Below are 14852 nucleotides of genomic sequence, written 5' to 3'. Positions count from 1 at the left end.
CCAGGAGAGATCCTTCAATTTAGTTTTGTGGCTAAAAGCAGTAAAGGAGAGGTTGAGGAATCTACTTGTAAATGCAGGAGGCCTAAGGACTGACAATTAAGAAGAAAACTTAAACTAAAAAAACTAAAAAGCAGTGTAAAACCTCAGAAGCAAATAAGTCCTGGATCATACTCATAGGAGCAAAAAATACCTAAATCACAACAGTAAGTATGTCAAGGGCCTAAGTGAAAATCCAGTCCCTAATTGGCCTGAGTTGTTGAGTTCACATTATATTCAGATAAGTATTATTAAAAACATGTAGAAATAAAATATTTAACAAAAATTGGTTAAATGTGTGTTAAGTGATAGTGTATTTCCCATTAGAGTCAGCTATATATGAAGTTTGTGACACTTTTGTCCTCCAATAGACTTATGTTAAAGACAACATGTGTATTGAAAGTAGCAATTTTATTTGAGTTAAAATTATTTACAAAAACCCAAAGACATACTTCATGAAACTGGTACAAACTATTTTTCCTGCCGTTGGCTTTTGCTCCAAAGATCACAGCTGAGAAATACTGTATAAAATAAAAATAGGATTGGATTCAGAAAAGTACTCTACTGTTCTAATTTCCAATTGGTAGTATTTACAGAAATATTTACAATGGAAAAAAAGGTTACTTTAAAACTTTTAGTTAATTTGCAAGTCAGCCTCAAGTACCCTAAAATGCAGAGTTCTCTGAGGGTTAAAAACACACAAATGCACTGCAGTTGGTGAAGTGATTATCTCCCCCACCACCTCCCCCCACCAAAATCTGCATCTCTATCAGTGCTTGATAATTAGTTATTATTTAAAAAACAAAACAAAACAAAAAACTGTTAAACACTGAGGTAAATCAATTTTCAAATGATTACCAGTGTAACAGAAAAATGTAGTTCGCCCTGATTGTTCTCATCCAAATGTTTTATAATATTCCTTACCATCTGCCACAAGTCAGGTTCACCAAAAATCTGTCCCTTTCCCTAAATCCAATGATTAATAAATATCAATGTATTTTGCATTTTAAAATAAAACTAATTTAATTTTATGGGTATCATTTACCAATATGTTTTTAAAAGTATTTTGCTAAGCTAGCTTTAATACTCAGGGCAAATACAATCTCAATGGTTCCCACGTTACACTGGCGTAGTATGTTCTTAAAAGGTGATGGGTAGGGGTCGGGGTGGGTAGAAGAAAGAAAACAATTTGCCTGGAATCAGTTACTTCCTTATAGATTTCCCAACAATCTGCATTATCAAAAATAGGAAGACAATAGAAGGCAGCCACTGCATTTAAAAACATTACAGCTGGCACTGATACAAGAGCCCCGATTTGTCACTTTATACAAGGAAATAACAAAGTCTAAATGGGTAAAAATTAGACTTTTAGCTATTTTCCCCAATACACACCAAACTAATATTTTTATGGCTTCAAGTTTTACAAATCCAATGAAGAAACATGATGTGTACTACCTGAAAGTATTTAAAGTATTAATGAAAAAGATCTCTAGAAAGCCTGTATTCAGGCCCAATCAATAAAAAAGGAAAAGAAAAAAAAAAGTACAACCAGTGGTCTGAAAAATACAAGAAAAATTTGCCATGTTATGACATTAAATCTATAAAATGTTTTGTGTTCCATAACTGTTTTTCAAATAACCGCTCTATGAACAAAGGATCTGAATGAAAAAAGGGTCTTCTCTAAACCAGCAATTTAAGGCTTTGCGCTTATGCAATTGATCCTGTCACTCTATAGAAGAATATACATGTTATCTGAAAACATGAATTCCACATTGGTGTTTTAGCTTCCTTATATTTATTGTACTGAACATTAGAAAATATATCTAGAGAGTCTTTCCTCAAAACCTAATAATGTTTCAAGAGCCTCTCTAGCATTAAGTGTAAACTACTCTGGGTTTGACTATTTTGCCTCTTCCTTTAACAGGGCACATCATCTTATACAATATTCCCTCAAACTGTTGTTTTTCTTGTGTCTACAGCATGACACATTACGGTATGATATTGAATATGGTTGTGGTCTCAAAAGTAAAAAGTAGTTCAATAACCCAAACCTAATCAAGAATAAAAAAATATACTATTAATCCCATGTATCTTTGGATTCCATCTAATTTTAAATATAGACAGTAGTTCAGGGAACAACAACCAAAAAATTCACAAAATTATTAAAAGCTTTATTTACGATTGGAATCATTCAACAAAAAAGCAAAAGCAAATGAGCCTGAAAAAGGAACTAAGCTGTTGTCTAGAATGTCCTCAGAACATTCGCTACCTCAGTAGCTAAGCTGCCTTTGCACCTGGCTGGCATGACAACAGTGGCTCAACATACACAGCAGTTGCACTAACAGCAGCACAAATTTTCCCCTTCAAACTTGCCCAGAATAAAGCAAGAAAACAAGGGGAGGGTATAAACTCTGCCAAAGTAAATGTATTTAAATACTGCATGGAATTGTTAACAGCCTGAACCTTTTCCCTCATTTTTGATAGTTGCAGATTGATGTAGTAACTGTCATTTAGCAAATGCCGAATGCATGACGAAGAAATCAGGTGGCCTTAAAAATCCAAACACGAATGATACTGATGAATGTTCTTGGTACATCTTCAAGGATTTCTTTCATAACTTGACTTTTCTTTGTCTAAGGATAGCTCCAGCATTACCGAGCACCTGAAGCAAAGGTAAAGCAGCTAGCAATGTTCCAAATATTCAATCACTCTAGAGATAGATTTCTGGCCAGTTGTTCCAACAGCACACTGAAAGGGGGATGAAGGCGAAAGGAAGTAACAGTTAATATTTAACAGATTTTAAGAAGTATAAATAAAAGTTTGCCTCTAGATTTACTAAACTGAACACTACAAATCAAAGTACACCGAGATTAAATTGTGGATTTGATAAACAGTTATTTGCCATAACATGCAATAATTACCTTGAAGAAACAGAACACAATTATTAAAATTAGAAGAAAATCCCTTTTTGCTCCCACTTACTATGGCCATAGTATTTTTATGTCTACTGTCAATGTATTATACTTAAATTTAAAATCATAAAAGCTACTTACAGTGAGATTCATGAAGCTCAAAAATTTTTTGAGCATCTCTGTCATTATTGAAAAGTCTCCTTCTGGCAGATATTCCCGCACAGTGGTTACATTGATCTGAGGAAACAGAGCAAGACATATTGGTCAGCTGGCAGAAAACATGAGACTGTACCTCGTACAATGTTGTTGGTTTTGACACACATCTCGGTGTAAATTTTTAAGATCCTTGGAACACGTGGTTATTCTCTTTCCACACTCATTCTGTGTGCTGTCAATTTCCTATCACACCCCCAGAAAGAAAGGAGAAAGGTAAAGTTGGCAAAAGCTACAAAGAAACATTTGTGTACACATTTACTTTCTTTTTTTTAATGAAACAGTCACTCTGTCACCCAGGATGGAGTGCAATGGTGCAATCTCAGCTCACTGCAACCTCCACCTCCTGGGTTCAAAGCAATTCCCATGCCTCAGCCTCCCGGGTAGCTGGGATTATAGGCACGTGCCACCACACCTGGCTAATTTTTGTATTTTTAGTAGAGATGGGGTTTCATCATGTTGGCCAGGCTGGTCTCAAGCTCCTGGACACAAGTAATCCATGCACCTTGGCCTCCCAAAGTGCTGGAATTACAGGCGTGAGGCAGCATGCTGACCTACTTTCATAAATGCAAAGAAAAAGGCCTGAAATAACAAACTGCACTGTTTAATGTATATGTATGCTTCATTGGGGGCCCCGGAGGAACAGGAGAAGAGAGTGAGGACTTTAGACTTGAGAATGTACTCACAAAGCTGCTCATGAAATGAAAAAGATGAAAGAAAAATTCACATGCTTCACAGATGAATTCAACTAATTACACAGGACAGAAATTAACTAGAAGCATCTTTCCAAAGGTAATCTAACCTCACCTACGATAGATTCTCAGACAGTATCAGGAGAGAAAACCCTTCATTATTAGCAAGAAGCAGCCAAACTATATATAAACCAATCTGTTACATGGAAAACATTACACAACCTGCTTTAAAAACTATTTCATTACATTAAAGAATGCTTTAAATGTTTTAGGGAGAATAAAAAGAAAAAACCTTTTAGGAAGGTTCACCTGTAGTAAGGAGCAAAAGAAAGTATACTGTCCCAAGTTTGGGGACACAAGGTAAAGGGTTAAACAAAACCAACCAAACAACAATAAAACACACAAAAACTTCCAATTTGACTTTTGTTAGCGGGGGCAAAAAAGGAGAGACGACATATTTCTCTTCAGAAATTTGCCACTACCCACCCCCTTTTTTCTATTCCCATGCCAGGGGACTTGCAAAATTAGAAAGCAGCAAAATAATGAGATGAATACAGCTTCAGAAAAGATCTAATCAAAAAACTGCTGAAGTACTCATGTGTTGAAGGGATCAGTTACACACATTCAAACTGATCCTCCCACCAAAAGCTATCACAGTAGTGGGCAGAGTGGTGGCTAAAGTGTCTCTGGAGAACTGCTCAGTAGAAAAGTACACCTCTATAATAGAGAATATATGATTAGCTCCTATGTTTTGGATGAAAGTCCCTCAATCCAAATCAAATCCTTCTCTATCAACACACTACAGAACATAACATACAGCATTTCTGAGGCAATGGGAGGGACAGTGACCGCATTTTTTAACAGAGTATAGCAGGTACAAAAAGAAAAGGCGTGATACAGCGTGGCCTATTCGAAAAATTCTAAAAGTATCCAGTGGGTATGTAAGTTTGGAAATTGGAGAAGCAGTCTTAAGTCCAGGGTCTTGCAACACTAAACAGTCATTAGTCCCCTTATTGGCTGTGAGCCAAGGAAGACTGGGCAAGGAGCTATGTGATCAGCAAGTGCTCTGAAGTAAGTTAGCTCTGGTGGCAATGTGCAATGTCCCAGGAATGGAGGGGCAAGAAAGCAGGAAGAGCAATGAGAAGACTGACCACTGCAATGCACCAGATGCAAAGTGAGAAGTCATGAAGGGCAAGTGAAAACGGGATCAGACCACACAGCGGCATTTGCTGCAACAACCACATGCTTTCTTGTCTATCTCTTTCACTTACACATTAGGCAAACCAAACTTCCTTTACATTTTGTGGTATCAGCTAGCTTTTTGGTGTTAATCATAATCTCCAAGGCAACAAACAAATCTGGGGCTCTATGAATTCACAACATTGCCTATAACTTAAGAACATTCTCTCTTTAGAGACAAGATAGATACAGGCAAACACAAATAGGAATTAGCATAGGAAAGATGACCCAAGATAAATCACATGTGGTAATAACACAATTTCAAGAACGATTATGTAAGAAAGAATATGACTGAAATATGACTAAACCTATAGTGTGTACAAAACAGAGCATCTAAAAATCTTTACATTTAAATATTATTTTCATTGCTTTTGAGGCCTGCCTCTTCCTCCTCTCCTGTGTGTGATGTGTTTCTGATTTGCTCTTAAAATCTTGTCACTGCAAACAAGAAAAAGGGATATAAAGATCTTGCGGGGCCTCCAGAGCCACGATGAGAACTTTGGTCTTGATCCTGAAATGGGTGGTATCCAAAGGGGCCACACACAGTGGGCTGGTGTATTTAGGTTGGTTAAAATATAAGTATGGAAGAGATGGACAAGATGGATTCAGAAAAAACACACAGGACTTAGATACAGAAAGTGAAAAAAAAAAGGCAATACAAATAATTAGATGGCAAAAATAAGGAAACATGGCTGGGTAGATGGGCCTAAGTACAAGGAGCCAGCATGAGTTCCTGCTCAAATGAAGCCATGCATTTATCATTACTCTTGTTCTTCCAGTCCTCCAGCTTCAAAATGAGATGGCCCCTGCTTCCTACTGAAACTAACCCCCAGCTCTATAGGTCTCCACTCTTTCTTGCTCCCTCAATGCCCTTGCTCCTAGAAAACAATCTGCCTTCCATTTCAAACCCTGGCTTTACAATAATCTACCTACGCCCAACCCCCCATCTTAAAGAGAACACTCACAATGATTCTGCCGTCCCCTTCATCAACAGTTTTACTCCTCATCTTTGTTTTTCCCAAGGCAGCAGACTATCCCCGTAGTCATTACCTTCCACTTTCGGGCTGACTCAGCCTGATTGTCTAGACATTCGTATTTCTCCAAAGTGAATCCTGATGATCTAATCCACTCACAGTAATCCCATGTTCCTGGCCAGCAACTGGTTCAGACAAAAGCATTGTGACCCAGTGCTGGCCAAGATAAGGAAGTCTACCTGGTGAGGGGTTAGAGTGGCATGGGGTCCCAAAGGGAAATAAACAAACAGTTGTCTTAAAAAGATATGTATTTCTAGCCAATGTACCTGTGGAAAAAAAAAAGAATCTAGAGGAAGAGGCACCTATTACTGCTAGGCATTATTTAATTTGATGAGACACCTAGCTTAGCATGGGACCATGAGAGCCAGCAAAGGACAACATGTGGAGGACAGCAGTTTAAAGACAGAAATGGGGTGAGCGCTGTGGCTCACACCTATAATTACAGCACTTTGAAAAACCAAGGCAGGAGGATCACTTAAGCCCAGGAGTTCGAGACAAGCCAGGGCAACATGGTGAAACCCTGTCTCTACAAAAAAATACAGAAAAACAATAAAGACAGAAATGATCCGAGTCTCTGATGACCTCAGTGAGGCACTGACATCACCCAAATTAGACTCTGCCATCTTGTTTAAGCCAGATGAGTACAGGTTTCACACTATCCCTTCTTTTACTCCAACCAAAGGCATCTGAACATATTCATCCATCAAACAAGAGCCTTTTCTTTTCTTATTTATTTTTTTGAAACAGTCTCACTCTGAAGCTCAGGCTGAAGTGCAGTGGCGTGATCTTGGCTCACTGCAAACTCCGCCTCCAGGATTCAAGCAATTCAACTCTTGCGCCTCAGCCTCCCGAGCAGCTGCGATTAGAGGTGTGCGCCACCACACCCAGCAAATTTTTATATTTTTAGTAGAGACATGGTTCCACCATGTTGGCAAGGCTGGTCTCGAACTCCTAACCTCAAGTGATCTGCCCATCTCGGCCTCCCAAAGTGCTGAGATTACAGGCATGAGCCACCACACCCAGCCACAAGAGCTTTTTCATTAGACCTAATGTATTCTGACCTTTGGGACGTACCTTAAAAATCTCAACAAGTATTTAAAAGTTTTTAATATTATACACTATCTTGATTTTTAATTTGATTTCATGCATGTAATTCTTCCTTTTTCATTAGATTAAAGCACTGACTAGCTTGTTTTCCAGAACTGCTTTTTCTTATATCTTTAATAGCCTAACTCTGACCGTCAAATCCTTTCTAACAAAGCCATAAAGATCAACTTTATTTCACTTTTTAAAAAGTGAAAATCAATTTAATTTACTCCACTCCAAGCCTTACTTAATAAAACCTATATTGGAAAGGATTAGCATGTAAAAAATGCTACATATTCCCTTTCCAATAGAGACTGTACAAAAGTTTTTACTTTAAAACTATTTAGGTAATTTAAATAAAACTACTGGAAATGTTAACACATTTTCTTGCCATTTTTCCTCCATAGAAAACAAACAGTTTAAACAACCCTATAACCAGCCAATAGCCTTTGTGGAATAAGTTGGACATTAAGGGGGAAACACTGAAGAAATAAGTAAGTGAAACAGGTAAAGGTATGAAGCTGTTACATTGGAATCTTTCAAAGATACATAAAACATCACTGAACTATGTACTTACTGGACTTTCCTGGCAGAGACACCCAAGAAGTAGTGCTGTGTAGGAGGCCACAATGCAATCCTCCATGTGTTTGCCGGCATGCTGAAGGGCTGAGAGAGTTGAAGTAAAGAATTGTAACAGTATATTAATTAACACAAACCTTACAAAACCAACCATTCTGTTAGTTATCTTTACTTCAAAACAGCTACAAATCAACAAATGATGCTAGGACAACTGGATATCCACAACTTAACAAAAAGTAAATCAAAATGAAAAAGGGATCCAAAAGAAGAGCTGAAACCATAAAACTTTTAGTTAAAATTTTTGTGTTACAAAAGACACAATTAACAAACTGAAAAGATAATCCACAGAATGAGAGAATATATTTGCAAATCATGAACTTGATAAGGGTCAAGTATCCAGAACATATAAAAAAATTCTTAACAACTCAACAACAAAAACAACCCAATTAAAACTGGGCAAAGGGCCCAGGCATGGTGGCTCACACCTATAATCCCAGTACTTTTGAAGGCTGAGGCGGGAGGATCACTTGAGCTCAGGAGTTTGAGACCAGCCTGGGCAACATGGTGAGAGCTCCTCTCCACTAAAATTAAAAAACCTTAAATGGGTGTGGTGGTGCATGACTGTAGTCCCCAGCTACTTGCAAGGCTGAGGTGGGAGGATTGTTTGAGCCTGGGAAGTCAAGGCTACAGTAAGCCCTGATTGTGCCACTGCTCTCCAGCCTGGGCGACAGAGCAACACTCTGTCTCCAAAACAACAAAAACAAAAACCCACCACACTGGGCAGAGGACTTAGAGATTTCTTCAAACAAGATACACAAATGGCCAATGAGCACATTAAAAAGATGGTCAGCAGCATTAATCACCAGGGAACTGCAAATCAAACCACAATGAGATATCATTTCACGCCCACTAGGATGACTAAAAATTTTATTTTACAATACAAGTAACTTGGAACTTTCATACATTGCTGATGGTAATGTAAAATAGTGCAGCCACACTGGAAAACAATTTGGCATTTTCTTAGAATGTTAAACACACAGTTATAAACAATCCAACAATTCCAAATCCTAGGTATAAATCCAAAAGAAATGAAAATGTCTACAAAAAAACTTGTAGATAACTTCAAAAAGCTAAAAAGCAGAAACCACTCATATGTCCACCAGTAAACAAATGGATAAACTATGGTATAACAGTATTACGGAATATTATTTGTCTAAGGAATACAGTATTAACAAATACTGTATCACGGATAACTTTGAAAACATTCTGCTGGCTGAAAGAAGCCAGTCATAAAAGGCCACATATTGTATGATTCTTTTTTAAATGGAATGTCCAAAACAGGCAAATCCATAGACACAGAAAGTAGATTAGTGGCTGCCAGTGCCCAGGGAGGACGGGAAAATAGGGGTGATGGCTGCTAATGGGTATGGGGTTCCTTTAGTGGTGATAAAAACAATATTTGGAATTAGTGGTGATGGCAGCACAACCTTGTGAATATATGAAAAACTACTGAATTACTCACTTTTAAAGGATGAATTGTACAGTCTGTGAATTCTATCTCAATAAAGCTGTAACTTTTTAAAAGACTGCTAAAAAACCAAAACTGTTATTATGCCAAAAAAAGAAAAGCATCAAAACCTAGTAACTGAGAAAAAGGAAAAGAAAAGTATTACAATATTAGAACTAATGGTATCAGATTTGTGGAGAAGTGGGAGTAATAGAAGGAGAAAAGGCTCAGAATGACATATTGCGGCAGCTTGCTTCCTAGTGATGTAAAATTGAACACATTACGGTCGTCCCTCTGCATCCGAGGGGGGATTGGTTCCAGGATGCCAGCACTCTCCAATACCAAAACTGGAGTATGCTCAAATCTCTGATAGGAAAGGGTGCAGTATTTGCATATAAGTCACACACATCCTCTGGCATACTGTAAATCATTTCTAGATTACTTATGATACCTAATACAATGTAAATGTTATGTAAATAGCTGTTATATTATTTATTAACCTGTGTTTTTTCTTCCCCAAATATTTTTGATTTGTGGTTGGCTGACTCTGTGGATGTGGAACCCACATGTATGAAGGGCTGACTGAACTTAAATCATAACCTTAGTGATATGAAGTTACAAATGGCTATTCTGCAGAACTCGTATGAATGGCAAAAGTTGTATCACAAATTCTGACAACAGCAGATACTCAATAATGTATGACTGGTGAAGATATTACCTCTAGTATCTTTTTTTTTTTTTTTAAATGAGAAAGGGTCTCACTCTGTCACCCAGGGTAGAGTGCAGTGGCGCAATCATAGCTCACTGTAACTTTGAATTCCTCAGCTCAAGCAATCCTCCAAACTCAGCCTCCTGAGCACCTAGGATTACAGGCTTGCGCCACCATGCCAAGCTAATTTTTTAAACTTTTCGTAGGGATGGGGTCTTGCTAGATTGTCTCAAACTCCTAGCCTCAAGTAATCCTCCTGCTTCAGCCTCCCAAAGTGCTGGGCTCAGGTGTGAGCCACCAGCCTACAGTATATTTCTTACTGTTTCCCCTCTAGTACTTACATTTTGAGAACTATTACTATAATTTATGACAATAGATCTTCAAGTTTACAGTGAAGCTGAAAAAACAATCTCAAAAACTGAAAACTGAAAAAATCCTATTATGTCTCCTATGTGTCTCTTCACAGATGAGCAAAGGAAAGGAGGGCCCCGGAAGGAAGAGTGATTTAACTGGATCTTTCCTGTCACTAGCATGCCTGCCATTGGCATGCACCTTCCTCACTGTGGGAGAACTACTCAAGCACTCAAGTATCAAAGCTTGTCTGGATTGAACGAGAGAGATCCTCAAGTAATAGCCAGATTAAGACAATCTGCGAATTAAAATGGTTTGAAGGAAAAAACAAAATCAAACCACTATCTTCAATGTACACCATTCAAAGTAAATATACCTTTATTGAGGTCAAGTTCTTCATCCTCCTCCTCCTTCTTATGTTTCTCTTCTGTACCATCAGTCTTTTCAGTTGATACCCACTGTATTTCTCCACTTGTTTCTTGCCACTCTCCACTCTTATCATGCTGAGTGGTGGGAGCATCTTTGATCAACTCATCTGTTTTACTTTCTGCTAGCTGGGCTGCCCGCTCTCGCTCAAGGAATAGCTGATAAAAATTATTTTTGAAGATCATTAAAAAGAGATCGCCAATCAATATGCATATATGTAAATATAAAGTTATAGTTGCTTTTAAATGTATCACTAACTCTAAGATGGTTATGTGGTAAAAAGAGATGAGTATAAGTAAAAGCTTTTGCTCTACATCCTACTGAAAGCCAAAACAAAAGTATAAATGCTGCTAAGATTCAATGAAGTCATCTACTAATGACGCAGGTTGCTTGCAAGAATGAGTCTCAATAATTTCCCTTAATTTGCATAATACAAGAAATTCAAGCAAAAAAATACAAAATTGGAAAATTCTTAAGTCAAAGGGGAATATGCTAAATTCCTTGCCATCACTTACTTTATTTTCCCTGTGCTGGTATAGTACTGACACACAGAAAACACTGACATGATTTGGGAAATGCTCCAAGTTACTAAAAGAATTGCCTGAAAATCAAATGCCAAGTAGACCCCAAAGATTTGTTGAGTATACAGAAGAGTGGTATATAAACTTCAAAGAGAGATTATATAAGATAATATCTTTCAGAAAATAAAAGTTAACCTTTATAGAGAACAGCAATTCTCAAAACTGGTCTAAGAATCCCTGTGGATCCTTAAGACCCTATCAGGGAGTATAGGAGGTCAAAATTACACTCATAATAATATTAAGAGGTCTGCTGACTTCTTTCTTCTTTCACTGAGTGTACAGTGGAGTTTTGGAATCTACATGCCATGTGATTATGTCACTGCCCTAACAGCTAATGTAATGTCTCCCAGTTTTAATTTCTAATTCAATAAATATAAATAGATAAAGCACATATAAACAACAAAAGTTCTTTGGGTTTCCCAATAATTTTCAAGCCCTGAGATAAAAATGTATGAGAAGAGAATAATGGACTCCTACTTATGACTTCAGAAAGAACTAAGTTGTTGTGGGTTACTCTGAAGACATAACTTCAAGGATGACTGCTTTTGAAAAGGCCAAAAAAGGAAGCTAAACACAGCAAGGGCTTTGGAAAAATAAAAAGAATGAACCATCACTGTTTCTGGACATGTACAAAATGCCATTTAAGGAAATACCAAAAATACCTAGGAACCTGTTAGACTAGCAAAAATCTTGGCAAGAGTATGAAGGAATGGGGACTCATAAAAAGTTTTAGGGGGAAGTATAAATTGAGGGCACAGGAAGTATGTGTTTGGTGATGAGGGTGGGAGGAGTTAGGCATATCAACTTTAAATACAGTACAATATATTCTGATACAACAATTCCTAAATCAGAAAATTACGCCCACAGACATACTTTGTATGGCCTGGCCAGGCGGGGTGGCTCATGCCTGTAAATCCTAGCACTTTGGGAGGCCGAGGCAGGCGGATCACTTGAAGTCAGGAGTTCGCGACAAGCCTGGCCAACACAGTGAAACCACCTCTACTAAAAATACAAAACTTAACTGGGCATAGTGGCGCATGCTTGTAATTCCAGATACTTGGGAGGCTGAGGCAGAAGAATCACTGGAACCCGGGAGTCTGAGGTTGCAGTAAGTTGAAATGGTGCCACTGCACTCCAGCCTGGGCGACAGAGCAAGACTCTGTCTCCAAAAAAAATTAAAAAAAGAAAAGTATGGCCTAAGATTTAGATGCTAGGGTATTTATTTCTGTAATTTTTGTAACAAAATAAAACTTAAAAGAACACAAAACAATCAAAAAGTGTATCAGTAGAGGTTTGGTTAAATAAAGTATTAAGGCAGGGCATGGTGGATAACGCCTGTGATCCTAGCACTTTAGGAGGCAAGGCAGGAGGATCACTTGAGTGCAAGAGTTTGAGACCAGCCTGGGCAACACAGTGAGACTTCAGCTCTAAAATACAAAACTTAGCTAAATGTGGTGGCATGTGCCTGTAGTCCCAGCTACTTGGGAGGCTGAGGTAAAAGGATCACCTGAGCCTGGGAGGAAAAGGCCGCAGTGAGCTGTGACTGGACCATTGTACTTCAGCCTGGGCAAAAGAGTGAGACTACTATGCATGTATGTATGTATAAATAAAAAAGCTACTGGTTTGCAGTCATTACAAAGAATGTGATAAACCTGTGTGTTGACATGAACAGCTCAGGAAGACACATTAAGCAAAGAGCGGGTATAGACTAAACACTATGTACAGTAAGAGTCCATTTATATAAAACACATTGCACATTTATTTTTTATTTACTTTTCGGACAGGGTCTCACTCCCATTGACCAGGCTGGAGTACAGTGGCAGGATCATGGCTCACTGAAGCCTCGACTTCCTGGGCTCAAGTGATTCTCCCACCTCAGCCTTCCAAATAGCTGGGACTATAGGCATATGCCACCATACTTGGCTAATTTTTTAATTTTTAGTAGAGACATAATTTTGCCATGTTGCCTAGGCCAGGCTCAAATTCCTGGGCTCAAGCAATCTGCCTACCTCAGACTCCCCAAGTGTTGGGATTACAGATTACAGTCATGGGCCACCATGTCTGGCCTCCATATTTATTTTGATATATGCACAAACACTAATTTCTCAGGACAAACACAAAAGTTACAAATGGTAATGTTTTAGGAAATACATTTGTGGAGTTTAAACCTTTCTGGATCTGACTTTTTTTTTCCCCACTATGTATGTGAATTATGTTTGGTTTTTAAAAAATAAACAGATCCATAAATAGGTAAGAACAGCTAGAAAGAGGAAAGTTCATGTCAGTAATCAGAACTACCTGTAAGATTCCATTTATACAACATTATTGAAAAGATACGTAATTTGAAAATTACTGGATTCAGACCAATGTTACCAGTAGCATAAAAGATACAAATATGAACATGGAATTTTCCACTCTATCTTTGAATAACAGAATTAAGAGCCATTTCTTGATACTTTAAGATAACTGATGTGAGTACAAGGCAGCACAATTTTCTAAAATGAGTAACAGAACCCACCACCCAAAAGGTATTACAGTTGAAAAACAAAAACTTTAAACTGATTTAAAAATGACAAACCATAAACCATAGCAGATAAAAGAAAGCCAGAGAAGATACAGGATGACACCCTGAAGGACAAGAAGCTTCCACAACACTAAGTGCAAAAGAGGAATACTGGAAGTGATATTCCCAGGTCAATTAGACACAGTAGGAAAATTTGAGACTATCCCTGAAACAACTCACCAACAGGGGTCTCCTAGGGTGTGGGGGTGGCTTCTGCAAATGAACCCCTATTATGTGAATAATGCAGACCTATCATCTGTGCCTTCAAACACAGCTCGTGAGGCGGCTGACGGTAAGTTTTTATTCATTTCTAGGTTCCATTTGAAGAAAAGTCAATTTTTAAAAGAAAGGGACTAGAATGATAGAAAAAAATAAAATGAGATGAAAAAAGATGGAAAACAGGTTGGTGGTAGCTAGGAGACAGGGAGGGCGGTAGGCTGTACAGTGAGCAGCACAAGGGAATTCTTTTATGGTGATGGTTCTATACCTCAATGTAGTAGTGAGTACATTATACATGTAATAAAACTGAACAGAGGTACAAATGTTACACACAAACATAAATGAATGCAGATGAAAAATGGTAAAACTAAGTAAGGTCTAAAGTGCAGTTAACAGTGATGTACCAATGTCAATTTCTTGGTTTTGCTATGGTACTACAGTTATTAAGATGTCACCATTTGAGGAAGTTAGGTAAAGGGTAAATGGGATTCTTTGTACTATTTTTGTAACTTCCTGTGAGTCTATAACTATTTTGAAATAGAAAGTTTAAAAACAAGTCAACTGTACAGAAAAAAAATACTTTTTTAAAACGTTATTGAGACATGGTCTCACTCTGTTGCCCAGGCTGGAACACAGTGCTGTAATTACAGCTCACTGCAACTTCAAACTCCTGGGCCCAAGCAATCCTCTCACTTCAGCCTCCCA

The 14852-nt window shown here is 37.9% G+C and overlaps 1 protein-coding gene across 3 annotated transcripts in view; it reads right to left on the bottom strand.

Moving 5' to 3' along the window:
- Window positions 1-428: 428 nt before the first annotated feature.
- Window positions 429-14852, bottom strand: part of WAPL (WAPL cohesin release factor) — an 86586-nt gene continuing 72162 nt past the window's right edge. For all 3 annotated transcript variants that reach the window (XM_030940696.1, XM_030940698.1, XM_030940697.1), the window contains 4 exons: window positions 10735-10942; window positions 7790-7878; window positions 3090-3185; window positions 429-2784 (listed from right to left, as the gene is read on the bottom strand). In XM_030940696.1, coding sequence (XP_030796556.1) covers window positions 2719-2784; window positions 3090-3185; window positions 7790-7878; window positions 10735-10942 — 459 coding nt within the window. In that variant the 3' untranslated portion in view covers window positions 429-2718. The remainder of the gene's footprint in view (window positions 2785-3089; window positions 3186-7789; window positions 7879-10734; window positions 10943-14852) is intronic.

The sequence above is a fragment of the Rhinopithecus roxellana genome, chromosome 11 (genome assembly GCF_007565055.1).
Source record: "Rhinopithecus roxellana isolate Shanxi Qingling chromosome 11, ASM756505v1, whole genome shotgun sequence".
NCBI classification, from domain to species: domain Eukaryota; kingdom Metazoa; phylum Chordata; class Mammalia; order Primates; family Cercopithecidae; genus Rhinopithecus; species Rhinopithecus roxellana.
The sequence above is the reverse complement of the archived record's forward strand: the minus strand, read 5'-3'. Positions and strand labels throughout refer to the sequence as shown.